The sequence below is a fragment of the Lithobates pipiens genome, unplaced genomic scaffold (genome assembly GCF_037356315.1).
Source record: "Lithobates pipiens isolate NorthernLeopardFrog02 unplaced genomic scaffold, aLitPip1_a1.2 Scaffold_28, whole genome shotgun sequence".
Lineage (NCBI taxonomy): Eukaryota > Metazoa > Chordata > Amphibia > Anura > Ranidae > Lithobates > Lithobates pipiens.
In genome coordinates this window covers 214,770,610-214,796,870 of record NW_027507789.1, presented here as the reverse complement: position 1 = coordinate 214,796,870, position 26,261 = coordinate 214,770,610, and the positions used below count along the sequence as shown (strand labels likewise).

The following is a 26,261-nucleotide window of genomic DNA, read 5'->3' as shown; positions in this document are numbered from 1 at the left end:
GCGGCGGAGCTGCGAGACGCCACTCCCGTGCGCATGCGCGGGAGTGACGTCATCGCGGCTTCGCCGCTGTCATTCGGCGGAGCTGCGAGACGCCACAAGCAAGATGGATGCGGCGGACTACAGGGGACAGCGGCGACTTCGCTGGCTCCTGTGTCAGGTAAGTGACACCTAATGGGCTACTATGCGATGCATAGTAGTCCATTATGCTTTACCTTTGCAGGGAAAAAAAGAGGAAGTAAACTCATCAGGGTTTACTTCCTCTTTAATGTTTCTCAATTCCAACAGGTCATGTTTTCAGGATTTCCCTCAGATGAAACAGCTGGGGTAATTACTAAGGCTGTGAAACTTATCAAATCACCTGTGCAAAATAATGGAGAGCCTGAAAACACGACCTGTTGGGGCACCTTGAGGACTGGAATTGAGACAACTAATCTATTTAATTTGTTCATAAACGACCTGGAGGATGGGGTAAACAGTTCAATCTCAGTATTTGCGGATGATACTAAGAGCTAAGCAGGGCAATAAATTCTCCGCAGGATGTGGAAACCTTGCAAGAAGAGCTGAGCAAATGAATGGGGTGGGCAACTACATGGAAAATTAGGTTTAATGTATAAAAATGTAAAATAATGCATTTGAGTTGCAAAATAATGAATGCAATCTATACACTGGGGGGAAAACCTCGGGGGGGTTCTAGGATGGAAAAGGACCTGGGGGTCCTAGTAGATGATAGCAGCAGCTTGGCATTGCATGCCGTTGTTGAGCCTAACAAAGAAAACAGAATATTGGCATTAAAAAGGGGATTAATTCCAGAGATAAAACGATAATTCTCCCACTCTACAAGACTCTGGTCCGGCCGCACCTAGAGTGCCTGTCCAGTTCTGGGCACCAGTCCTCAGGAAGGATGTACTGGAAATGGAGCGAGTACAAAGAAGGGCAACAAAGCTAATAAAGGGTCTGGAGGATATTAGTTATGAGGAAAGTTTGCAAGCTCTGAACTTATTCTCTCTGGAGAAGAGACACTTGAGAGGGGATATGATTTCAATTTATAAATCCCGTACTGGTGACCCCACAATAGGGAGAAAACTTTTTTCTGCGGAAGGGAGTCTAACAAGACTCGTGGCCACTCATTCTTCTTATAAGAAAAGAGGTTTAACCTTAAACTGCATAGAGCATTCTTTACTGTAAGAGCAGCAAGGATGTGGAATTCCCTTCCACAGGCGGTGGTCTCAGTGGGGAGCATCGATGGTTTCAAAAAACTTTTAGATAAGCACCCGAATGACCGCAATATACAGGGATATACAATGTAATACAGACATATAATCACACACATAGGTTGGACTTGATGGACTTGTCTTTTCCCAACCTCACCAACTATGTAACTATGTAACAGGAGAAAGCAATGAACCTAAAAGGATGCATTTGGGAAAGTTGATGATATCTAAAGAGAAAGTATCTGTTTTGCTTCACCATAACAAAGCTATATCTATCATATATCTATATCCTGTCTGTCTGCCTAGCCCTTATATGTATAACTTTGCAAAATATATAGCAGAACTTTCAGACAAACTGCTAATCACACAGATAAAATACATACAGTGGTAAAAATAATTATTTGATCCCCTGCAGATTTTGTAAGTTTACCCACTTACAAAGAAATGAAGGGTCTAGAATTTTTTGTATCATAGGTGTATTTTAAATGATAGAGACAGAATAGCAACCAAAAATCCAGAAAAAAATATGATACAAATATTATAAATTAAGATGCAGTTAAGTTCAAGTAAAATAAGTATTTGATCCCCAAGCAATACATGACTTAGTAGTTGATGGACAAACCCTTGTTGGCAAGCACAGAGGTAAGATGTTTCTTGTAGTTGGTGACCTGGTTTTCACACATCACAGGAGGGATTTTGGTCCACTCTTTACGGATCTTCTCCAAATCCTTAAGGTTTCTTGGCTGTTTCTTGACAACTTGAAGTTTCAGCCCCCTTCATACATTTTTTTTTTTTTTTTTTTTTTTATAGGATTAAGGTCTGGGGTCTGGCTAGGCCACTCCATGACCGTAATGTGCTTTTTCTTGAGCTGCTCCTTTCTTTCCTTGGTGGTATGTTTTGGGTCATTGTCATGCTGGAAGACACATCTACAACCCATCTTCAGTGATCTGGCTGAGGGAAGAAGGTTCTTATCCAAGATTTTACAATACATGTTCATTGGCCCCTCAAAGCGGCAAAGTTGGCCTGTACCTTTAGCAAAGAAATAACCCCAAAGCATAATGTTTCCACCTCAGTGCTTGACTGTAGGGATGGTGTTCTTAGGGTCATAGTCAGCATTTTTCATTTTTCAAACACAGCGAGTCGGGTTCATGCCAAAGAGCTCAATCTGGGTCTTATCTGACCACAGCAATCCTCTCAATCCTTCTCTGAATCATAAAGATATCATTGGCAAACTTCAGACGGGCCTGTACATGTGGCTTCATGGGAGGGGGACCTTACGGGCACTGCAGGATTTCAGTCCACGGTGGCGTATTGTGTTATCAATGTTTTGCTTGGTGACTGTGGTACCAACTGCCTTAAGATCATTCACAAGCTCTTCCCCTGTAGTTCTGGGCTGATCCCTCACTTTTCCCATGATCATCCTCACCCCATGAGGCAAAATCTTGCATGAAGCTCCAGACCGAGGGGCGATTGATGGTTATTTTGTATTTCTTCCATTTGCGAAAAATCACTCCAACAGTTGTCTCCTTCTCACCAAGCTTCTTGCTGATGGTCTTGTAGCCCATTCCAGCCTTGTGCAGGTCTACCATCCTGTCCCTGACACCCTTTTGACAGCTCTTTGGTCTTGCCCATGATTGTGAGATTTGAATGGAAGTAAAAGATTCTGTGGACAGGTGTCTTTTTATAAAAATAGCGAGTTGTTAGGAGCACCTTCTTAAATTGACAGGACTAATCTGTGTACCACATGAGCACCTACTGTAGCCAGTCTGTGGGAGCCAGAATTATTGTTGGTTGGTAGGGGATTAAAATGCATATTTTACTCACTGAACTGTGACTTAATTTCTAAAAATTAGTATCGTGTTATTTCTGGATCTTTGGTTGATATTCTGTCTCTATCATTTAAAATACACCCAAGATAAAAAAATTATGGAGCCTTCATTTCTTTGTAAGTGGGTGAACTTACTAAAGCTGCAGGGGATTAAATAATATTTTTTTCCCCCATTGTACATGGGAGTTGTATTGCCTGCAATTTAATTTACATTCATCTGTCGATATAAAGACTGCCCCAAAGCCCAGATCTGCCTGGGAGGGCAGGAGACCCGATTTTTGTCCACTTCAATTCAGTAATGCAGTTGGGTCTTGTCCCTCCCTCAATCACTGGAAAGTGAAAGGAGAAGCAGCGGACAGATGAGCACATCTTTGATTCTCTGCTTTCTATCTATCGGCATGTTTCTTGTAAGCACATGAGCAATTCAGCCGCGTACAGAAGATCGGAATTTCCAAAAACAAATGTTTGATGTGAGCTTGTTGTCGGAAATTCCGAAAGTGTATATGCTCCATCGAACGTTTGCTGTCGTAATTTCCGACAACAACTGTTTGAGAGCAGGTTCTCAAATTTTCTGACAACAAGACTTGTTGTCGGAAATTCGGAGAGTGTATGCACAATTATGACACACACAATTCCACGAATGCTCGGAATCGAGCAGAAGAGCCACACTTCATTTTTCTCGGCTCTTCGTACGTGTTGTATATCACCGCGTTCTTGACGCTTGGAATTTCCGATAACATTTGTGTGACCGTGTGTATGCAAGACAAGTTTGAGCCAACATCGGGATCTTATTGTGTTATAAAGTTATACAGTTATAAAGTTAAAAACGGCAAATAGAAAAACACTATGACTGTGGCGTTCTTAGCGCCCTCTCACGTCTCTTCCTGGTGTACGTCTGACTCAGGCCACTGCCTGCGCATTACAACCCGTCACGTGTGTTCATCTGGGGAACCGGATTGGTTGTACAGACCTAGTTTATATGACGTGCAACCGGAAATGTAAGCGCGGCCATCTTTTTGGAGGTTTCGCTCTATGTTTACATTGCGCCCATTTTATTGGTGGTCTATGCGACCATTTTCTTGTAGTTCGAATAGGGCATCTATTCAATACATAAGGTTGGGTCGATATGTGTAAGTCTCCTGTACTCTCACACGTCAACTAATGTATGGATAGATTAAAATGGCTAATTGATTAAACGCTCTCTCAACTGAAACAAAATATTTAATTTGGATAATAAATAGTATATGCTAATTCCAGAACTGAATAATGTAGAATGAAAAACATACACTGAGATTTAAAATAGCACAAATGTCCTAGTAGGTTCTGTTTTGTTCAAGGCTACGTCAGTCGTACAATGCAGATTTTTTTTTTATTATTGCTAATTTTATATACATAATATATATATATTATTTTATGTATTTTATATATAATTTTAATATGTATTTTTAATCCATTCCTATGAAAACCACTAACCATACTGTAGGTGTAATAATTTCATAGATATAAGTACTTTAGGCACTCTTTCGGTTTATCTGCATTGTACGACGTAGCCTTGAACAAAACAGAACCTACTAGGTAGGCATTTGTGCGATTTTAAATCTCATAGTGTATGTTTTTCATTCTACTTTATTCCGTTCTGGAATTAGCATAAACTATTATCCAAAGTAAATATTCGTTTCAGTTGAGTTATACCGGGTGACTTCACCCACATTTTTTGGACCTGCCCACCCATTGTCGATTACTGGAAAGAGATACTAAAGGTCATCACACAGGTCACCACCATATCGCTCCAACCCTCCATGGCAATATGTATACTGGGCCTGATAGAAGAACTAATTCCCACTGTGGCTAGCCACACTCTGGTCGGACAGCTTCTCTTTTATGCCCGCAAAGGCATAGCCCTTAGCTGGTGTAAGCCCACTCCTCCTCCTCTCTCTTTGTGGAAACAACTAGTTAACAATAGCCTGCCCCTGTACAAAGATTGTTACGCTAATAGGGGCTGCACCCAAAAATATGGTAAGGTTTGGTCCAAATGGCTGGCAGATCCCTCCACAGCCTCTGACTCGCACCCTTCTTAACCTGATATTTTCGTCAAATGAATAGGAATTTGCAATTGTAACTGTAATTGTATATTGGTGATTGATGTTCTGGGCCCCCTGGCATCATCCTACCCGCGAATGCCACCTGTTGGAACCATTGTGAGGTCTTGAGCCCACTGCTGTATTGCACGCAATTGTTTGCCTCATCTCATGTCTCTGTAGGTACCAAAGCCCACTCTTGTCATGACCAATGTATGTTGTTTGTTCTTTGTTAAATGTTTCAAAACTTAATAAACAGATTAAAAAAAAAAAAAATTTGTTTCAGTTGAGAGAGAGTTTAATCGATTAGCCGTTTGATCTATTCATACATTAGTTGACGTGTGTGAGTACAGGAGACTTACACATATAGACCCAACCTTATGTATTGAATAGATGCCGTATTCGAACTACAAGAAAATGTCACATAGACCACCAATAAAATGGGCGCGATGTAAACCTAGAGCGAACCTCCAAAAAGATGGCCGCTCTTACATTTCCGGTTGCACGTCATATAAACTAGGTCTGTACAACCAATCTGGTTCCCCAGGTGAACACATGGGATGTGTCGTAACGCGTAGGGAGTGGCCTGAGTCAGACGTACACCAGGAAGAGACGTGAGAGAGCGCTGAGAATGCCACAGTCATAGTTTTTCTATTTGCCTGTTTTGAACTTTATAACTTTCAGAGTCCACCTATTTGGCACTTACTATACTATAGCCTTTTCAAACATATTACACTAGTGGAGGCATCTTTTCTCTCTCCCTCCTCCCATATATGCCTTGGTGACACCGAAGCGATCTAGGAAATATTTGTGGAGGATTTTAAAAGGGAGAAGCACCTATGGTTCAATCTGCAGTATATACCAACACAATAAGATCCCAATAGGAGAATGTGGAAAATACTAATCACTTCTTGATGAGATATATATATATATATATATATATATATATATATATATGGTGGTATAAGGTGAGAGTCCTGTGAGACCAATGTTTAAGAGAGAATTTATGGAATTCTATATGGACGTCACTATTTACCAATTAGAACATCTATATCAAGTCGCATATTTGGAATTTCCTTCAAATATATTATCCAGATTTGGAGGACATTTATCATCTTTTATAGACTCCTAATTTATTTTGTTAAGCATCTGGACTGTTTGAGCATTTGTTTATTTTTTTTTCACTATCTTCTGGAGACACTTGCATTCATTGGCACTTTATTCATTTATGCACTGTCACTTTATTCATTTTTTGCACTGTGATATTATTGCACTTAATATTGTTGTATCATTTATCCATTTGTGGCTTGACCTCAGATTTATCAAAACCATATAATATGAAGACAAAAATCTGCAGAAAATCTAATAGTGTGTATGGGGCCTTAGTCTGCGCTGTGCTGCATATGAACTGCACGAGTCTGATACCTGGTACACTTAGGTACTTGCTAGGGAAGCACAGATATCAGTGCCGATACCAAGCATTTGCGTGAGTGCTGGTACTCTCCCAAATGCTCCCTATACTGAAACCAATACTTTGTTGTGCGATTTACCTTAATACAAATGAATGGGCGCAAATCATCGCATTTCATTTGAACAGGAATGTGGTGCGATTCCTACCTGTATCGCATGCAATTTTCCCCACCGATCCTGTGTGTGTGTGTGTGTGTGTGTGTGTGTATAGAAAGAGATTAAAGTGCCATCTAGTGGACAGTTTAAATAATCTTAGAACTCACAGTACATAGAGCCTACGTGCACAGTATCAGCGAGTACTTGACCGAAACTAACAATACTCGTACTCGCCTATAAAAAAAAACGGTATTGGTGCAACTCTAGTACTTGCATGTAAAAAATTAATTTTATTAGGGTATTGCATGATTATAGAACTGTTTTAGTTGTGTGTAGCAAAGTCTTTAGCCTCCTCCAGTCTAATTAGAACCTTCAGGGCCAAAGATAGCTGAGATACTTCTGTATGTGGTGGGTCGTGAGGCATAATAAATACAACATGGATGAATTTATTGAGCGCCAGACACTTATTGGATGAAAAAGAGGTTTTATTTTGCTTAACAGTCCTTTTTTTATATTTTTAGAGGGAAAGCAGGTTGGGGCCAGGACACCCTTATGCAGTTGCAATTTAAATTGGCAGACTCCGAGACTTCAGTAGGAGGACAGCCATACGGGGAAAGCGAAAGGCGCCACATCTGCACATGCAGGATTGCTGTCTCCTATGGCAACAGTCTTGAACAGTTCTTAACACAAATTATTACAATCCTCTTTGCTTCATTACAACTTTTACTTGTAATTCTTAAGCCCTTTGAGCTCAGGGTCTCTCACTGGACCCTCTGATTCACCGAATCTAAATCCCTAGAGCTCCTCAAAGCTTTGCGGTGGTATCTCCCTCAAGCGTCACCCACGCTTCCCTGCTAGGTCCCTAGCTTGGCACTCCAGATACTTCTCAAGCTTCACCCCTGCTAAACGGCTCGGTCCATGGCTTGACGGACAAGGTTACTCTGCAAGCGTCAACTCCGATGGCTGGGTCCTTGACTTGATCAACGCCTGAAGTTTTCCGATTCTCCACCGTGCCCGTTCATTGAGAATGCTACTCTGGTACTTGCTTCAGTTACTCACTGTGGTCCCTGGTAAAAGTGGTTGGTCCCTTTAGTGGCAACCGCTTCCCATCTACCTCCGACCAGGACAGATCCCCCCCGGCCGACAGAATCATCTCTTCTGGTTGGACTACAAGCCGCAATCTCAACCCTACGCTGCCCTCTTACTTTTGAATAGGCCCTCACACAGCCTGGCAGCCAGATGCCCCTGGGATAGGCCCAATCACCGGCCTAGCAGCCCAGGGCGTATGACGTGTCCACCCAGACAGCGGTCCAGGTGTCACAGAACATGGATTACCTGTTCTCATCCAAATATATATGCTCTCCCAGCAGGCCAAGGGATTCAAGAAAACCCTTGCCCATTGGCTTAGATATAACATATACTCATAGCATGACCTTGGGTTGCCCTTCTCGTATCTAGTACCACCAAGTACCTGGCCACCTATCGGTAAAAGAGGAACGTGCAACCAGGCCAAACTTCGGGAGAAATCAATGGATCTCTAGCAATTGACCAGGGTGACTATTCCTGGCAAGTAAATTTGTGAGGAGCTCCCGCCTAAAACCCAGGGTGCTACATGTGCATTTTTTTATCTCCTTGAAATTCAGCTTTAAATTTAATTACAATATTTTTTTTTTCAGGTACTTTGTATAGAGCCATCAATTTACGCCGCACTTTTACATATATTATACATTCACATCAGTCCTGGCCCTCGGGAGCTTACAATCTAAGCTTCCTAACTCAAAATTCATTAGAGCTCATTTAAACAGGAGCCAATAAATATACCAGCATGTCTGTGGAGTATGGGAGGGAACCGGAGTACCCAGAGGAAACCCACACAGGCACAGGGAGGACATGCAAACTTCATGTAGGTAGTACTGTTGGGATTCGAACCAACAACCCCAGTGGTGATATGCGGAAGTGCTAACCACTGAGCCACTGTGTTGAACATAATAGGCTATATACAGGCCAAATTAAGACACTACATTGGACTACCAAGCTGGTAAGGCAATTTTAAGTACTCACCCCCTCAAAAAAAAAAAAAACTCTGGGGACCCATTGAGGTTTAGGATCCATGATGTGGGTGACTATTTGATAAAGAGTGTAGTCTGTACTTTATTACGGGCCGTATGATCCTCTGCTGATGTATGCAGCCCTACCCGTAATGTCTTTGGTTTTGTGGCTATCGCCCAAAATTTCTTGGCTTACTTATAGGTATAATAAACAGATTAATCTCTGGACTGTAATACTTTGTGCTCACTTTGAGTATTTCCTTTTATCTGTATAATTAGAGTGCCTTAATAACAAGGCTTTTACATCTCCTGTTCGGCAATATTTTACTTTTATGACTTGCAGCTATCTCCTATCTCTTTTGCGTCACAGTTTTGGTCAATAAACGGTCAGAATCCTCATCCCTTATGTAGCAGGTCTGGTTGGATGTTTGGGTATTGGCCTTTTTGGAGCCAATCAGTGGGAGTTCCGGTGCCCGCTGAGGAGTCTGGGAAGGGGGTACTTAAGCGGTGTGGGTCACGTGTTAAAGGGGAGGTGTTCGTGTGACCCGTGTGGTCTGTTCTGGTTCCAGGACCGGGGTAGCCCCGTGAGAGGTCCCGGTCAGGGGGTGTTCGACATCCCGCAACATGTTCCTGTTAGTGGCCCCTGATAGACCTGCCTGGTCTGGGGTAGGGATCCGTCTGTTCCGAGTCTCGGAGCCTGCTGGTCCGAGGCACAGTAACTGAGGGAGGATTCAAGGTGTCCGGGTGTGCTCTCGGCTTGGAGGGACACCACAGCTCGTGGAAGTGACCGGGGGAGGACTCTTCGGAGGAGGGCCGGCAAGAGGCATCCTGAGAAGTGCCTGGTTACTGAGTTGGGAAGGACATTGACGAATTCACAATTTTCCAGTACCATTGAGGAGACGGGAAACGTTCCAGGTACGGCGGAAAAGGGTTCCTGTTCACCCTTAGTTGATTGATCAAGTTTGAGTCAACTTGCTGACTGCCATGATCTCTGGCTAGAGTGCCTGAGTTCTTCACCTGTGCCCTCTGTTCCCTAAGAAACTGTGTTATTTGAGAGTTCTTACTGCAAAATAAAACCTCTTAAAGAGGACGTCATCTGTGTCAGTGTTCAAGTCCTTGGGTATCAACCCTGGGGACCCCTAGACGTGGAAGAGCAGGCCAAGAGAAGGTAACCGGTAAGCCCAATAAGTCAAGGCCGCTACACTTATTATAGGTGGTGCTGGTATGTTGACACACAAGCTGGCCTGACAGGGACAATAACAACAGCCAAAGTTTCCATAGTGCTATATGCATATGCGTACTTGCATGTGTGTTTTCTTTCCTCCTGGTTCAGAATGATTTCCTTTGCCGCTGCTGCTATCCTTTCCACTGCTTCTTCATTTCTGTGCACTTCTAGTAGAGTTGCACCTTCTCTACACCTGGTTCCATTCTTGGTATTCTACAGATACTGGGAGTGAGCCTGTAGGGTGCACTGCATACATATAGGAAGCACACCCCAAAATAAACACTAGAAAACAGAGGGATGTTTTTCTTTGGCAGAAGAGATGTGTAGATGTTCTTAAATCAAAAAGAAAAAATCTTCTTCCTAGGAGTTTTACTTTAAAGGGATTGTAAAGGGAATTTTTTTTTTTTTTAAATAACAAACATGTTATACTTACCTCCACTGTGCAGCTCGTTTTGCACAGAGTGGCCCCGAACCTGCTCATCTCGGCTCCCCCCGCCCCCCGCAAGTACTTCTCACGTTCATGCAAGCTCTCTCGCTTGCGGGCGTGCTCCCTTGATACACCAGTGCTGCTTTCAATCCATCCACTCTAGCCAATCAACAGCCAGGCTGAGCGGCGAAGAGGATTTTGGAGACGAGCATGGGACTTTCGAGGGGTCAGGTAAGTAAAATGGGGGGGGGGCAGGCACTGTCAGATGTTTTTCACCTTAATGCAATGTTTACAACCCCTTTAACTCTCTAGCAAAGTATGCAGGGCTGGTGCTACCACTATGTAAACTAGGCAGCCGCCTAGGGCACACTGCTACCTAGGGCGCTTGGCCACTGGTGTTCATATTCTCTTCTCTCTGCAGCAAGCAACTACGTTTTAGCATCAGCAGGCGGCCGCAGCTCCGTTCGCACATAGTGTCAGAGCCCCAGCGGCAGAGGACTGTGTCTGTGTTCCGACTCACGAATGAATGGAAGCAAGCAAACATTCACTGATGGGCACTGGTAGGCTGCATTTGATGGGTGCTAGTGAGGGTATACATGAGCAGGGCAAAGGGGCGGGGTGGAGCCAATGGTACGGCAGCAAAATTTAGGTTTAGCCTAGGGTGTCAAAAATCCTTGCACCAGCCCTGAAAGTACACTGTATATGTGTAGCACCCTCCCAGTTGGGGTGCTAGGATTTGGTTAGGCAAATTTTAGTTCTGTGGCTCTTCTGTAATCGGCAGGGCAGCATGTGATTGCTTTAGGCTGCTCTGGGCTGTGCAGGCTGCAAGTTTGATTACTTCACCCTGTTTTTTGAAGATTTCCAGAACATAGTGGGTGGGAGAGTCAAATAGACAATCTTTATGCAGTGCCAGACAATACCTGGGGAGGTGTAACCAGATGGTGGTTGGGGAGTAAATAAATAGTTTAACCCCAGGGAACAGGGTTCTTTTCCCAGGAGGGAGAGGTTGCCAGCTCTTTCTGGCCATTCTACTGAAAGTTTTGCCTGTCTCATCAAGGTCTCGGCTGTTGGGGAGGGGGTCGGGGGCTGTCCTGCTACATGTCCTTTGGGAGGCAAAAAGAGGTGCCTCAGAGGATTTGATCTGGGAGGTCTACAGAGGAGCCTGCCTGCCTGAGTCTGAAGGAGCCGTCGAAACCCTGAGGATACTGTGAGTACAGACTTAAGGGAGGAAAGATCTCAGTGACTGTTGCTAACCCCTGATACACTGAGTTTAAGGCTTGTCTGGTCTAGGACATTGCTAATGGTGTCCCAGTGCTTCCCACGTTATGTTCTTGCTTGAATGTATTAATCAGCTGCTGCAAAGGGAAGAGTGTCCTCACACTACTGTTTAGTGGCCTTGAGTATCCCACAGCTCCCTTAATCCTATATAAGTTAATTTGCAATAAACTTTTAAAAAGACAACCCCTACCATGGGTGCTCAACCTGGGGCCCTCCAGCTGCTGTGGAACTTCAAGTCCCATCATGCCTCTGCCTTTGGGAGTCATGCTTGTACCTGTGCCTTGCAATGTAGCAGCTGGAGGGTCACGGGTTGAACACCCATGCCCGTACTGTTTCTGATGCAGTTGCTAAGACATGGATGAGCAAGTCTGGGCTGGAGGAACTTGACTGGCCTGACCTCAACCTGATAGAACACCTTTGGGATGAATTAAAACGGAGACTGTGAGCTAGGCCTTCTTGTCCAACATCAGTGCCTGACCTCACAAATTCGCTTCTGGAAGAGTGGGCAAACATTCCCATAGACACACTCCTAAACCTTGTGGACGGCCTTCCCAGAAGAGTTGAAGCTGTTAAAGCTGCAAGGGTGGGCCAACTCAACATTGAACCCTACAGACTAATGCCCTGTACACACGACCGGTTTTCCCATCGGAATAAACTCTGAAGGTTTTTTCGACGGGATTTCTGCTGAAACTGTCTTGCGTACACACTATCACAGTCCGATCGTCAAGAATGCAGTGACGTACAGCACGTACGACGGGACTAGAAAAGGGAAGTTCAATACCCAGTAGGCAATAGCTTCCATCTCGTACTTGCTTCAGAGCATGCGTTGTTTTTGATCCGTCTGAACAGCATACAGGACGAGTGGTTTTCCCTATAGGAATTGGTTCTGTTGGAAATATTTAGAACATGTTCTATTTCTAGGTCCGTCTGAATTTTCAAAAAAAAAAAAAGTCAGATGAGGCATACACACGGAAAAGCTTCTGTCGGACATTCTGCTTGTGTGTACGTGGCAGGCGTCCCAATACTTTTGAATACGGCGTATGCAGCGCTACATATACAGTGCCTTGCGAAAGTATTCGGCCCCCTTGAACTTTTCAACTTTTTGCCACATTTCAGGCTTCAAACATAAAGATATAACATTTTTATTTTTTGTGAAGAATCACCAACAAGTGGGACACAATTGTGAAGTGGAACGAAATCTATTGGATTTTTGAAACTTTTTTAACTAATAAAAAATGAAAAGTGGGGCGTGCAAAATTATTCGGCCCCCTTGCGTTAATACTTTGTAGAGCCACCTTTTGCTGCGATTAGAGCTGCAAGTCGCTTGGGGTATGTCTCTATCAGTTTTGCACATCGAGAGACTGAAATTCTTGCCCATTCTTCCTTGCAAAACAGCTGGAGCTCAGTGAGGTTGGATGGAGAGCGTTTGTGAACAGCAGTTTTCAGCTCTTTCCACAGATTCTCGATTGGATTCAGGTCTGGACTTTGACTTGGCCATTCTAACACCTGGATACGTTTATTTGTGATTTTGCTGTATGTTTGGGATCATTGTCTTGTTGGAAGATAAATCTCCGTCCCAGTTTCAGGTCTTTTGCAGACTCCAACAGGTTTTCATCCAGAATGGTCCTGTATTTGGCTGCATCCATCTTCCCCTCAATTTTAACCATCTTCCCTGTCCTTGCTGAAGAAAAGCAGGCCCAAACCATGATGCTGCCACCACCATGTTTGACAGTGGGGATGGTGTGTTGAGGGTGATGAGCTGTGTTGCTTTTACGCCAAACATATCGTTTTGCATTGTGGGCAAAAAGTTCGATTTTGGTTTCATCTGACCAGAGCACCTTCTTCCACATGTTTGGTGTGTCTCCCAGGTGGCTTGCGGCAAACCTTAGACAAGACTTTTTATGGATATCTTTGAGAAATGGCTTTCTTCTTGCCACTCTTCCATAAAGGTCAGATTTGTGCAGTGTACGACTGATTGTTGTCCTATGGACAGACTCTCCCACCTCAGCTGTAGTTCTCTGCAGTTCATCCAGAGTGATCATGGGCCTCTTGGCTGCATCTCTGATTAGTCTTCTCCTTGTCTGAGCTGAAAGTTTAGAGGGACGGCCAGGTCTTGGTAGATTTGCAGTGGTCTGATACTCCTTCCATTTCAAAATGATCGCTTGCACAGTGCTCCTTGGGATGTTTAAAGCTTGTGAAATCTTTTTGTATCCAAATCCGGCTTTAAACTTCTCCACAACAGTATTACGGCCCTGCCTGGTGTGTGACCATCAGTCATTTAGGACAACATTGGATCATTCAGAGATCCTCACTGAACTTCTGGAGTGAGTTTGCTGCACTGAAAGTAAAGGGGCCGAATAATTTTGCACGCACCACTTTTCAGTTTTTTTTATTTGCTAAAAAAGTTTAAATTATCCAATAGATTTCGTTCCACTTCACAATTGTGTCCCACTTGTTGGTGATTCTTCATAAAAAATTTTAATTTTATATCTTTATGTTTGAAGCCTGAAATGTGGCAAAAGGTTGAAAAGTTCAAGGGGGCTGAATACTTTCGCAAGGCACTGTATGTATAATGCAGTAAGGTAATAATGTGGTTAGCAGTTTTCTTACAGAGCTGTGGCCCTAGAGGTTTTTTTTTTTTTTTTTTTTTTTTTTTGTGTGAAAGACAGAGTTTATATGTTCTACCAATATCTGCGTGGGTTTTCCTATAATCCAAGATATATGGCTTCTGGCCCAATATGTTAACTCCTCTGAGGCAGGGATTGTAAAATCCAGACTCTTCTGGGGCTGGGACTAATGTGAATGACTATTTTCTATAAAGAATTTCTGACTATGTTGGCTCTGTACAAATATCCAACGTAACATTAACTGTGTTTCTATTTTTCAGAATTCTCCCCAGAAAATCTCCACAGAATGTGATTCTCGGCATTATGACTCTTCTTGGAGGGGAAAATTCGGACTATGACTACAGTGCGCTGAGCTGCGCCTCTGACGCTTCATTCAACCCAAGTTTCTTTACCGAAGCTGAATCCTTGAAAGGGATATTTTACAAAAGGGCTAAGCTCATACCGCCAGGGGAGGACCTCTTTAATTGCATACACCCGGAGGACCGCAAGCACCATGCCATTATTAATGTTGGTGGCATTAGGTACCTGCTTCCATGGACCACTTTGGAGGAATTCCCGTTGACGCGGCTGGGACAGCTAAAGTTGTGCAACAACTTTGATGAGATCCTGAGCATATGCGATGATTATGACGTTACTTGCAATGAGTTTTTTTTCGATCGGAACCCTGGAGCCTTCAGGACTATTTTGACATTCCTGCGCGTGGGAAAACTGCGGCTCTTGCGGGAGATGTGCGCACTTTCCTTCCAGGAGGAGCTTCTCTATTGGGGGATTGAAGAGGACAGCTTGGAATGGTGCTGTAAAAGACGGTATATTCAAAAGATGGAAGAGTTTGCCGAGCTCAACCTCCAGGAGGATGAGATGATCGAGAGTGAAAATATTTCTGAGCCAGAGGATGAGAGCCGGTTTGACATGTGCATGCGTCATCTCAGGGACATGGTGGAGAAACCGCAGTCTGGACTTCCGGGGAAAATCTTTGCTTGCTTGTCAGTCTTATTTGTGACAATCACAGCAGTGAATCTCTCTATCAGCACCATGCCCGAGTTGAGGGAAGAAGAGGAAAAAGTAAGAACTCTTGGGTTTGGTCATGATTCAACAATTTCATTAAAAAAAAATAAAAAAATTTGGTGTCATCCTGCTTCACGTTCCAAGACTTGAGTGAATTTCAGTTGGATTACTAAAAACTGAATCCACCCACCCTATCCAGTCAGAGCCAGCTTTAATTTCGTCTAAAAAATATAACACTGGTACTGGAGATTTTAGTCGACTAAAATACGACTAAAACTATTCAGATGACTAAAATGTGACTAAAACTAAAATGGCGTTTTAGTCAAAAGACAATGACGAAATTTGACGTAAAACTTAACGCTGCTCTGCTGGCCTTTTCTAAATCCTAAAGCCTTTTCCCCGGCCTACAATAGCAGCATATTAACCGGTTCCCGACCGGCGCACACCGATGTACGTCGGCAGAATGGCACGGGCAGGCAAATGGGCATACCTGTACCTCCCTTTAAATTTTCCCGCCCTGCCTTCGCGAGCGCGCCAGTCGGGACCCCCGTGAGTCTGGTCGCGGGTCCCGCGGACTCGATTGCCGCAGGCATACCCGCAATCGTCTCACGGGGTGGCCGAACGGAGAGATGCCGTTGTAAACAGAATCTCCCCGTTCTGCCTAGCAACTAGTGATGCTGATCTCTGCTCCATGTGATTGGAGCAGAGATCAGTGTTCACTAAATGAAAGCCCAGCCCCCCACAGTTAGTAAACACCCCTAGGAACACTTAACCCCTACACTGCCACCCACTGGTTAACCCCTTCACTGCCAGTGTCATTTACACAGGAATCACTGCATTTATATAGCAGCGATTGCTGTATAAATGACAATGGTCCCAAAAATGTGTCAAAAATGTCCGATGTGTCCGCCATGTCACAGTCACAATAAAAATCGCTGATTGCTGCCATTACTAGTAAAAAAAAAAATTAATAAAAATGCCATAAAACTATCCCCTATAAGTTTTGCGCAAACCAATCAATAATAGCTTATTGCGATTTTTTTTTTTTATTTATTTTTTTTTTTTACCAAAAATATGTAGAAGAATACGGCCTAAACTGAGGGAAAAAATTTTTTATATATATTTTTGGGGGATATTTATTATAACAAAAAGTAAAATATAATGCGTTTTTTTTTTCACAATTGTCGCTCTATTTTTGTTTATAGCGCAAAAAATAAAAAATGCAGGGGTGATCAAATACCACCAAAAGAAAGCTCTATTTATGGGGAAAAAAGGACATCAATTTTGTTTGGGAGCCACGTCGTATGACCGCGCAAATGTCAGTTAAAGCGGCGCAGTGCCGAATCGCAAAAAGTGGTCTGGTCTTTGACCAGCAAAATGGTCTGGGGCTGAAATGGTTAAAATTGAACCACTTCAATACTCGCATATTGTCATATGACATCCGCAGGTGAGATCTTTCATCCTGTGCAGGCGTCGTATGAGCTCCTCGGGTTCCCGGTGGTATAGGGGGCGCCCGTGCCGGCCACGTCACTCGGGTGCGAAGCGTGTGCCCGGCGGCTGCAATGTCTGGTGACAGAGCAGGAACTTGTAAATACACAGATCCACGTCCTGTCAGGGGAGAGGAGACAGATCGCGTGTTCCTAGAATATAGGAACATTGATCGGTCTCCTCCCCTAGTCAGTCCTATCCCCCCACACCCCTTGATCACCCCTAGTGTTAACTCCTTGAATCCTGAAATGTCAGTGGTCCCAAAATAGTGTCAAAAGTGTCCGATGTGTCCACCGCAATGTCGCAGTCATGATACAAATCGCAGATTGCCTCCATTACTAATAAGAAAGAAAATAAGAAAAATGGCATAAATCTATCCCCTATTTTTTAGGCGGTTTAACTTTTGCGCAAACCAATCAATATATGCCTATTGCGATTATTTATTTTTATTTTTTTAACCAAAAACATGTAGTTGAATACATATCAGGCTAAACTGGGGGGGGGGGGGGAATTGTTTTTAAAAATATATTTATTATAGCAAAAAGTAAAAAAAATGTTTTTTTTCTAAATTGTCGCTCTTTTTTTGTTTATAGCGCAAAAAAAAAAGAAAGCAGAGGTGATCAAATACCACCAAAAGCAAGCTCTATTTGTGGGGAAAAAAAATTATAAAAATTTCATTCGGTGAAAGCGTTGCATGACCGCGCAATTGTCATTCAAAATGTTACAGAGCTGAAAGCTGAAAATTGGCCTTGGCAGGAAGGGGGTGAAAATGCCTGTTAGGCAAGTGGTTAAAACATAAAAAAAAAAAAAAAATGTAAATTCTATTGGCTGTAATGCCATTGCACATATTACCTATTAATATTAGCAACATTAAATATTAAGAAAAAAATTAAAAGCCTTTTTCTTAATTTATTTTTCTTTCAGCACATTGGTAGATGCCCTCTACTTATTCTTATGTGGTAGTGCAATACATGTTTAACCTCTTGCCTACTGGGCACTTACACCCCCTTCCTGCCCAAGCCATTTTTCAGCTCTGTCGCACTTTGAATGACAATTGCGCGGTCGTGCTAGACTGTAGCAAAACACTTTTTTTATTATTTTCTTCACACAAATAGAGGTTTCTTTTGCTGGTATGTAATCACTGCTGGGTTTTTTATTTTTTACAAAAAAAAAAAAAAAAGGGAAATTTTTTTTTTTTTTTTTACTTTTTTTTTCTGTCAGTAAATTTTGTAACCAAGTAATTTTTCACCGTCCTCTGATGTGCGCTGATGAGACGGCACTGTTGGGCACTGATAGGCTGAACTGGTGGGCATTGATGAGGTGGCACTTGTGAGCACTGATGAGGCACTAATATGCCGCACTGATGGGCAGCACTGGTGGGTGGCATGGATAGGCAGTACTGATGGGCATTGATGGGCATTGATCGACAGCAGTGATGGGCAGCACTGATAGGCGGCACTGACTGGCATCGCTAATGGCCGCTGATTGGTGACACTGTATTGCTATATTGTAATTGGAGCACTGATGATCAGTGCCCTGATTACATTCCTACATGTACACCTGTATGAAGATGCCGCTAATCGGCTCTCCTCGTCACACAATCTGTCAGTGTGAGGTGAGGAGAGCCGATTACCGGCATCTCCTTGTCTAAATGTGACCAGCTGTGATTGGACACAGCCGATCACATGGTTAAAGAGCCATGGACGCTGCTCTTTACAGAGATCGGGGTTGCTAGGACACGGCGCAGGCATGATCGCCATGCTGCGCACCCGTTCTGGGATGCCGTCGTATGACAGTGTCCCAGAATGGGAGCCGCCCTGCCCCGCTGTCATTTAACAGCGGAGCGGTTCTGTTTTTCAAAAAGCAATATTTTTGTTAATGAAACTTGGCTTAATTTAAAAAGACGTTATAGATCACAACAGCTAAATCAGTTTCTGTAGTGCATGTTCAAACCTTAAAGGGGTTGTAAACGTTTTTTTTTTTTTTTTTTTGATAAAAAGAACCAATATGCTTATACTTACCTGCTCTGTGTAATGGTCCTGCACAGAGTATCTCCGATCCTCTTCTTCTGGGGTCTCCTGCCTGCACTCCAGGCCCCTCCTTACAACCCCTTTAACACTGGTCAGAGCTTCACAAAAAAAAAAAATTCTATACTTGCAAGAAATGAACAAAGGTTTTAAAAGTAGCCCCCTATGCAAAGATGGACACAGAAATTGTCATCATTTTGCATGACTACATAAAGTACTGAAGGTAAAACTAAAGTCGTGGATTGTCTTTAAAATAAACCTTCCCCCACTGTGCACAATCTAAGTCAAACATACAATTTAAAAAACAACAAGTGGAAGATACCGTCTTTATAAACCAATAAAACAATCGGTAGACCCCAAAGATAGCAGAGCTGGAAATGCATACATATCTTAGCATCAGGGCTGGATCTATCTGATCTGAAATGTCAGGGGAATAATGTCAACATTGTGACCAAGATGCAAGGAGCCAGTATTCCCTCTCTGCTCCAATTCATCCCAAAGGTATTCTATCGGGTTGAGATCAGGACTCTGTGCAGGCCAGTCAAGTTCCTCCACCCCAAACTCGCTCATCCATGTCTTTATAGACCTTGCTTTGTGCACTGGCTGTAATGCCATTGCAGTCATGTTGGAACAGGAAGGGGCCGTCCCCAAACTGTTCCCACAAAGTTGGGAGCATGAAATTGTCCAAAATGTCTTGGTATGCCGACGCCTTAAGAGAGTTCCCTTCACTGGAACTAAGGGGCCAAGCCCAACCCCATAAAAACAAACCCACGCCATAATCCCCCCTCCACCAAATGATTTGGACCAGTGCACAAAGCAAGGTCCATAAGGACATGGATGAGCGAGTTTTGAGGTGGAGGAACTTGACTGGCCTGCACAGAGTCCTGCCTTCAACCCAATAGAACACCTTTGGGATGAATTAGCGCGTCTGGATAAATTCGTATTCATTGCGTTCACTAACAGCCAAATTTGAAAGGAAATTACAATACCTGCACATGTCTAATAATAGTTGACTGACCATATCAATCACCTTGTCGGTGGACACGGACAGGGAGAATGCAATAGCTAAAAACGCAGATCCTGGAATTGGGAGCAGGAGCACTTAAATGATCCCAACAGCAACTATTTTCGTCAGCCCCCTGCTACTTTATACAGATGTTGACAGTAATAAATTGAACCGCAGCTATGTTTTGTACTGTGGGAGTAGACCACACCACCCGCACGACATGTGGATAATGTTGACTCTAGGGATGCAACTCCGGATCTCATTAATGTGGATTACTGAGCTTTTGTACGTGTTTTTTTTTGTTTTGCTCCCACTACCGTGAATGAGGTGGTCTCAGATCAGTTATGCTTGAAACTGCTATATTTTCCAAACGCACCAAATGAATTTCAAATATTTTATAACTCCCCACCAATTGTATAGCATGACCATTTTCGATGCCAACGCTTTATTATGGTTATTGGCAGATCTAAGCTGTGGATAATGGCTGTAGCTCGGCGGATGTTCCCATTCCTCTCTGGCTCAACCAGGCAATGACAATTAATCACACTGTACAGAGTACAAAGAGTAATCATCATTTATTTGCCTGTACATAAACTGCAGCCATCTGTCTTTTTAATTAATTGAAATAACAAAGCCGTGAAAGCCAATATTATACCAGTATACAGTTACCTGGAATGGGAGAGTACATCGGTGCCCAACGTCGTTGTCGGGTCATCATCCCAGGCTGAGGATTTGCCTCTTCCTTAATCTTTCTTCATTGTTCTGTCTGTACGGGTTAAATTTGTGAAAACTGAGCTACGAGAATGAGACTAAAAATTCTAAATACACTTTTCTACACTGTGCTTCAAAATAATAATTAAAAAAAAATGCAACCACTACAAGAAAATAATTGAACCAATTGCCCTCTAGAAGATATACCCCCCCCTTTATGACCAGGCCATTTTTTGCGATACAGGCAGCACGGTGTTACTTTCTTTAGCAGTCATGCAAAGCCGTACCCAAATAAAATTTGTCATTTCTTTTCACAAGAAAAAATATATTTTGGTGGTATTTGATCACCTCTGTTTTTTCTTTTTTTACGCCAGAAATAAAAAAAGGCAGACATTTTAAAGAAAAAAAATATATATATTTTTACTTTCTGCTATAAAACACATCATATACATATATATATATATATATATATATATATATATATATATATATATATATATATATATATATATATATATATATATATATATATATATATAATTTATAAAAATAAAAAAAAATCGAATTTCTTCATACATTTTGGCCAATATGTATTCTGCTACATCTGTTCGGTTAAAAACAAATTCCAATAAATGTACATTGATTGGTTAGCGCAAAAAGATATAATGTCTACAAACTATGGGATATGTTTATTTTCTAGTAATGGCGGCATTCAGCGACTTATAGCAGGACAGCGATATTGCGGTGGACAAATCTGACATTTTTTGACACTTTTTTTGGTAACCAGTGACACTAATACAGTAATCGGTGCTAAAAAAAAAAAAAATCTTACACTATACCACACAATACTATACTAACATACTATCACTGTACTAATGACACTGGTAGGGAAGAGGTTAACAGGGGTGGTCAAAGGGTTAAACGTGTTCCTAGCCAGTGCTTGTGTGCTGTGGGAGGTGCTTTTACTAAGAAAAGGTATAGATCTGTGTCCCAACGCCTTCCCTACTGACAGAGCGGCAATCTGCCTTGTTTACATCAAGTCAGCGGTACCTGCCGCTGAGCTCCCGCTGTGTGTGATCATAAGCGGGAGAGTGCCGCCAGCGGCACGCACGTGCAACAGGTTATTAAAAGCCTCAGCTGCGCAGTCAGATCCCTGCCCACTGAAGCTGAGAAATCACCTTTGATCTGAGTGTTTTAGAAGACCATAGAGAAGAGAAGGCTGCAGATAAACCGGTAAAACGTATGTAGGAGGATTTGTTTCATCTCTGTGGCTTGGGGCTTGTCACTTTAGTAGGTAAATGTAAGGGTTTACAACCACTTTAATGGCAAAATACATATTTGCTAAACCTAATTTAAATAAATAAATAAATGCAGGCGCCCCCCTACTTACAAACATCTGACTTACAAACGACTCTGACTTACAAATGGAGGGAGATAACAGAAAGTGAGAGGAAATCTACCCCTAGGAAGGGAAATTCTCTCCTGTAAGAGTTAATATGGGAAAAAAAGGTGTCTCCACTGATGCTTTATCACCAATCCTTGTTTCCCAAAATTTTCAAAATCCAATTATCATTGGGACAGAAAGTGAGGTGAAATCTTTTGTACAGGGGCACAGACAGCTAAACAAATGTTACAGGGGTGATAACCCTTCCCTATGTTATCCAAAAAGCTTAAAAATAGATTTTTTGACTGGAGCTACACTTAAAAAATGCACCTGTCCGACTTACAAACAGATTCAACTTAAGGCTAGGTTCACACTATTGCGATGCGGGAACGCCGCGAATCCGCGGCGTTTTCCCGCATCGCATACCTCCCGCCGGCAGTTCACACTGCCCTATGCGGACGGCTGGGGGTGTCAATGTTATGTTAATGACACCCCCAGATCCGTCGGCATATCGCAGTGCGATCTGCCGACTCGCACAGGAATCGGATCGCATGGTGTGAACCCCCATGCGATCCGATTCCGTTGCGGACCCAAAAAAGGGTCCTGTGCGAGTTTGCTGCGGGACAGCTGCGAGTTCAGCCATACTATCTGTATGGCTGAACTCGCAGTGCTACGGAGATCGGATGTGATTTGCTGTGCGAATCACATCCGGATCTCCCCCCGCAGCAGTGTGAACCCAGCCTAAGAAAAAACCTACAGTCCCCATCTTGTTTGTAACCCGGGGACCCCCTGTACATCTTTTTTTTTTTTTTTTCTTTTTCTACTGGCTTTGCTCTATGGAGAAAATTCTTGTTTCAATAAACATTTCTTAAACATTATATAAAAGTTGGAAGACCTGCCAGTCTGATTGGCTCAGATGTCTGAAAACAGTCCTGGGTAGTCCTATGCCGCGTACACACGAGCGGACTGTATGGCGTACTCAGTCCGTCTAAACACATTTCAGCGGACAATCTGCTCGTGTGTGGGCTTCAGCGGACTTTTTCAGCGTGCAGTCCGGAGTACTAAGTATTTCGGTTTTTTCGAAATTCTGTCCGTCATACTTTGGTTTCAGCGGACAATACGGTCGTCAGTATGCTAGTTCGACGGACTAAGAATGGCGCATGCCCAGAAAGGATTTACACGGCGGAAGGGTGCTTTGCTGTGTCTTGGACTTCCTATTTCTAGTCCCGTCGTACGTGCTGTACACGTCATCGCGCAAGCTTTTGACGGACTGTTTGTGCATCCGTGTGTGGTCAAGTCCGTTCAGTGGAAACTACGACGGATTGTCCGTCGGATTGTATGACGGACTAAGTACGCCATACAATCCGCTTGTGTGTACGCGGCACTAGTACCCGTGGTCACAGTTTTGTTTTGAAAGCTTGAGCTGGACAACCTTAGCATTGTAGTACATAAGGTAGAGGAGTCACTACCCATTTGGCAAAGGCCATCACACATTTTACAATGTGAATGCGGAAGTATATGACACATTTCTGGCTGACTAGGTTCCCTGACCTTTATCGCTACGGGTCTTAGTTTTAATTAATTCTTCACACACTGTGACAGGATCATTATTCATAAATGTTGAACTTGATCCTTTAATGTGTTTCACCCGTTGTGCTATTCAGGAGTCAGTGGGGCAAGATTGCCTTCCACAGGGTCAACTGATGCTTCATAATGAGGGCTTATTTTATATTCTGTATGTATTCATGTGTGTATATTTGTGTGTGATACATAGATAGATATAAGATTATATATATATTATATATATATATATATATATATATATAATATATCTTTTAATGAATACCTTTTTTAGATTTACCCTCATTCTGAGCAGTTTTCTTCACAATACAGATCAACATTGAAATGTAATATTTGAAATCTGTTTCTGACCCAGAAATATCTTTCTTTTCCAGGGGGAATGCTCCACCATGTGCTACAACATCTTTATTGTGGAGTCGGTCTGCGTGGGTTGGTTCTCTCTGGAATTTGTCTTGCGCTTCATCCAGGCGCCCAGTAAGTTTGCATTCTTGCGGCAGCCACTGAACCTAATAGACGTTGTGGCCATCCTGCCCTACTATATCGCGCTGGTCGTGGACAACACTTCAGGTGGGCAGAAGAAATCGGGAACTGGGAACATCTACCTGGACAAAGTGGGCCTTGTGCTGCGCATACTTCGTGCCTTGAGGATCCTGTATGTCATGCGTCTGGCTAGGCACTCCCTAGGGCTGCAGACATTGGGCCTCACTGCCCGCCGTTGCACCCGTGAGTTTGGCCTGCTGCTCCTCTTCCTATGTGTAGCCATTGCCCTTTTTGCCCCGCTGCTTTACTTGATTGAGAACGAGATGGCGGACTCGCAGGAGTTCACGAGCATCCCTGCTTGCTATTGGTGGGCTGTTATCACCATGACGACAGTAGGGTATGGCGACATGGTGCCTAGGAGCATACCAGGCCAGGTTGTAGCTCTCAGCAGCATCCTAAGTGGAATTTTACTGATGGCTTTCCCTGTGACCTCAATCTTCCATACTTTTTCCCGGTCCTACATCGAGCTAAAGCAGGAACAAGAGAGACTCATCTGCAGGAGGGCGCAGCTGCTGATGAAGAGCAAGTCGCAGCTAAGCAATAACTTGCACGGAAGTGACATACTTTTTGGGAGCATGTCTTCTGAGTCAAAAGACAATGACTGAGAGGGGAACACGGCCCAGTCACTACTGGTAAAATGGGCTTGTCTGACCATTGGGTAAAGTGGGCTTGTCTGCCTCCCCCCCCTCCAAAAAAAAAAGTGCCACCCCCCCCCCCATTAATGATAGTACTGAGTATTATCATAAATATCCAGCTTGCATAAATCAACTGGCCAAGTTAAAAATGCTTTTCCTCTAGTGCAGGCGCACTGCTGATGGCGCATTAGACATGTAAATCTTTAGCAGAAAACCATTCCATAGAGACAGCTAGAAGAACATCGTCGGCGTGATCATCCAACAGCCTTGATGGGTCTGCTTGTATGGGCTCCAGGGTATTTTTGGAAATGGGGTATACTTTTTGGACACCAACTCTCAGAATGAAGGCTTGTGAGGAAAATCAGGAAGATGTGATGGATGGAGTGTTCGCTTGTGGATAACTATCTATGTTAAACTGTGAATTAACATCTACTAAAGATGAAGCATGGTTGTAAAGGTGTAGATGGGTCATTTTTAGTAGTGGGTGGTTTCAGGTTTTGCCCCTATACTGTAAATCATCAGTGGCCGAATTTTATGGTACTGTACCAGCAAGTTTCTCCAAAAAGAGATACAGCTTCAAATTAAATGACATTTTTTACAGGCTTATACGGCAAGGCGGATGTCTAAAGCAGCCTCTCAACTTTTTACCCTGGTAAATATTTTTACCTACTTCTCATGACACGTTAGCCGGATCAGTAATTTGTGTAATGTTTTAAATAAAAGAATAAGGAATGTGGCAATGCTACAGAATTTGGCACCCAGAGCAGGGCTCTTTACAGCATTCCTTGCTCTGTACCACAATATAAATCTTATTTAATATAAAACCAATAATAATGGCCAAAGATAAAATGTAGACCTTCAAAGGTCTAGTGTCCGCGTACACTAGTGGTCAGTGGGTAAGTGCCTCTTAAATTGGTGGTAACTAGGAAAGCCCCTTTACATTGGCAGTCAGTGTGGAGCGGGGGTCTGCCAGCCATCAATTGCGATCTACCTGACGACCGCTGACAGCCGATGGGTAGGTCGCGAACACGTCTCTGTTTTACCTATCCTTCCTCTCTGCATTCATCGCTCTCATCTTCACTGCAGCGTGGACAGCGGGAGGCTGGGTTGGCCTAGCAACCAATCACCAGCTTGTTAATATGAAGAGTTAACTCCGTTCATTTCTGCGCTCACCATTATTCCAGTACTGTGCTGCCTTCCGCTCTCCACTCTGCTGTACACCCGCTGTAAGGTAGGAAAGTGCTACCCACACACAGCAATGTGTTTGTGAAGGGTGCAAAGGACACTGCTGGGGGACACAGGACTCTACTGTAGGGGGCAAAGGAAACTGCTATAGGTCCAGAGGATATTACGGTGGGGGGAAAGGGGCACGAGACACTATGGGGGGTTAACCAAAGGGGGGGCCAGAGGACACTGCTATGGGGGGGCAGGGGACACTACAGTGGGGGTTGGGTGATGTGAATGGGGACAAAGGATACTACTGTTGGATGGGGGTTAGAGAATACTGCTATGGGGGGAAAGGGGCATAGAGGGCGCATGGGCGCCGCCCCCCCCATCCATGCGTCGGGTCCCCTGATCTACATATCACTGCGCCGA

General features: G+C 43.4%; 1 protein-coding gene across 1 annotated transcript in view; it reads left to right on the top strand.

Moving 5' to 3' along the window:
• KCNG1 (potassium voltage-gated channel modifier subfamily G member 1) overlaps positions 1–26,035 on the top strand; it is a 66,573-nt gene extending 40,538 nt beyond the window's left edge. Inside the window, exons 2-3 of the mRNA XM_077460530.1 lie at positions 14,549–15,350; positions 23,865–26,035. Of these exons, the coding sequence (XP_077316656.1) occupies positions 14,592–15,350; positions 23,865–24,635 (1,530 nt within the window). The 5' untranslated portion in view covers positions 14,549–14,591 and the 3' untranslated portion in view covers positions 24,636–26,035. The remainder of the gene's footprint in view (positions 1–14,548; positions 15,351–23,864) is intronic.
• The last annotated feature ends 226 nt before the right edge of the window (positions 26,036–26,261 follow it).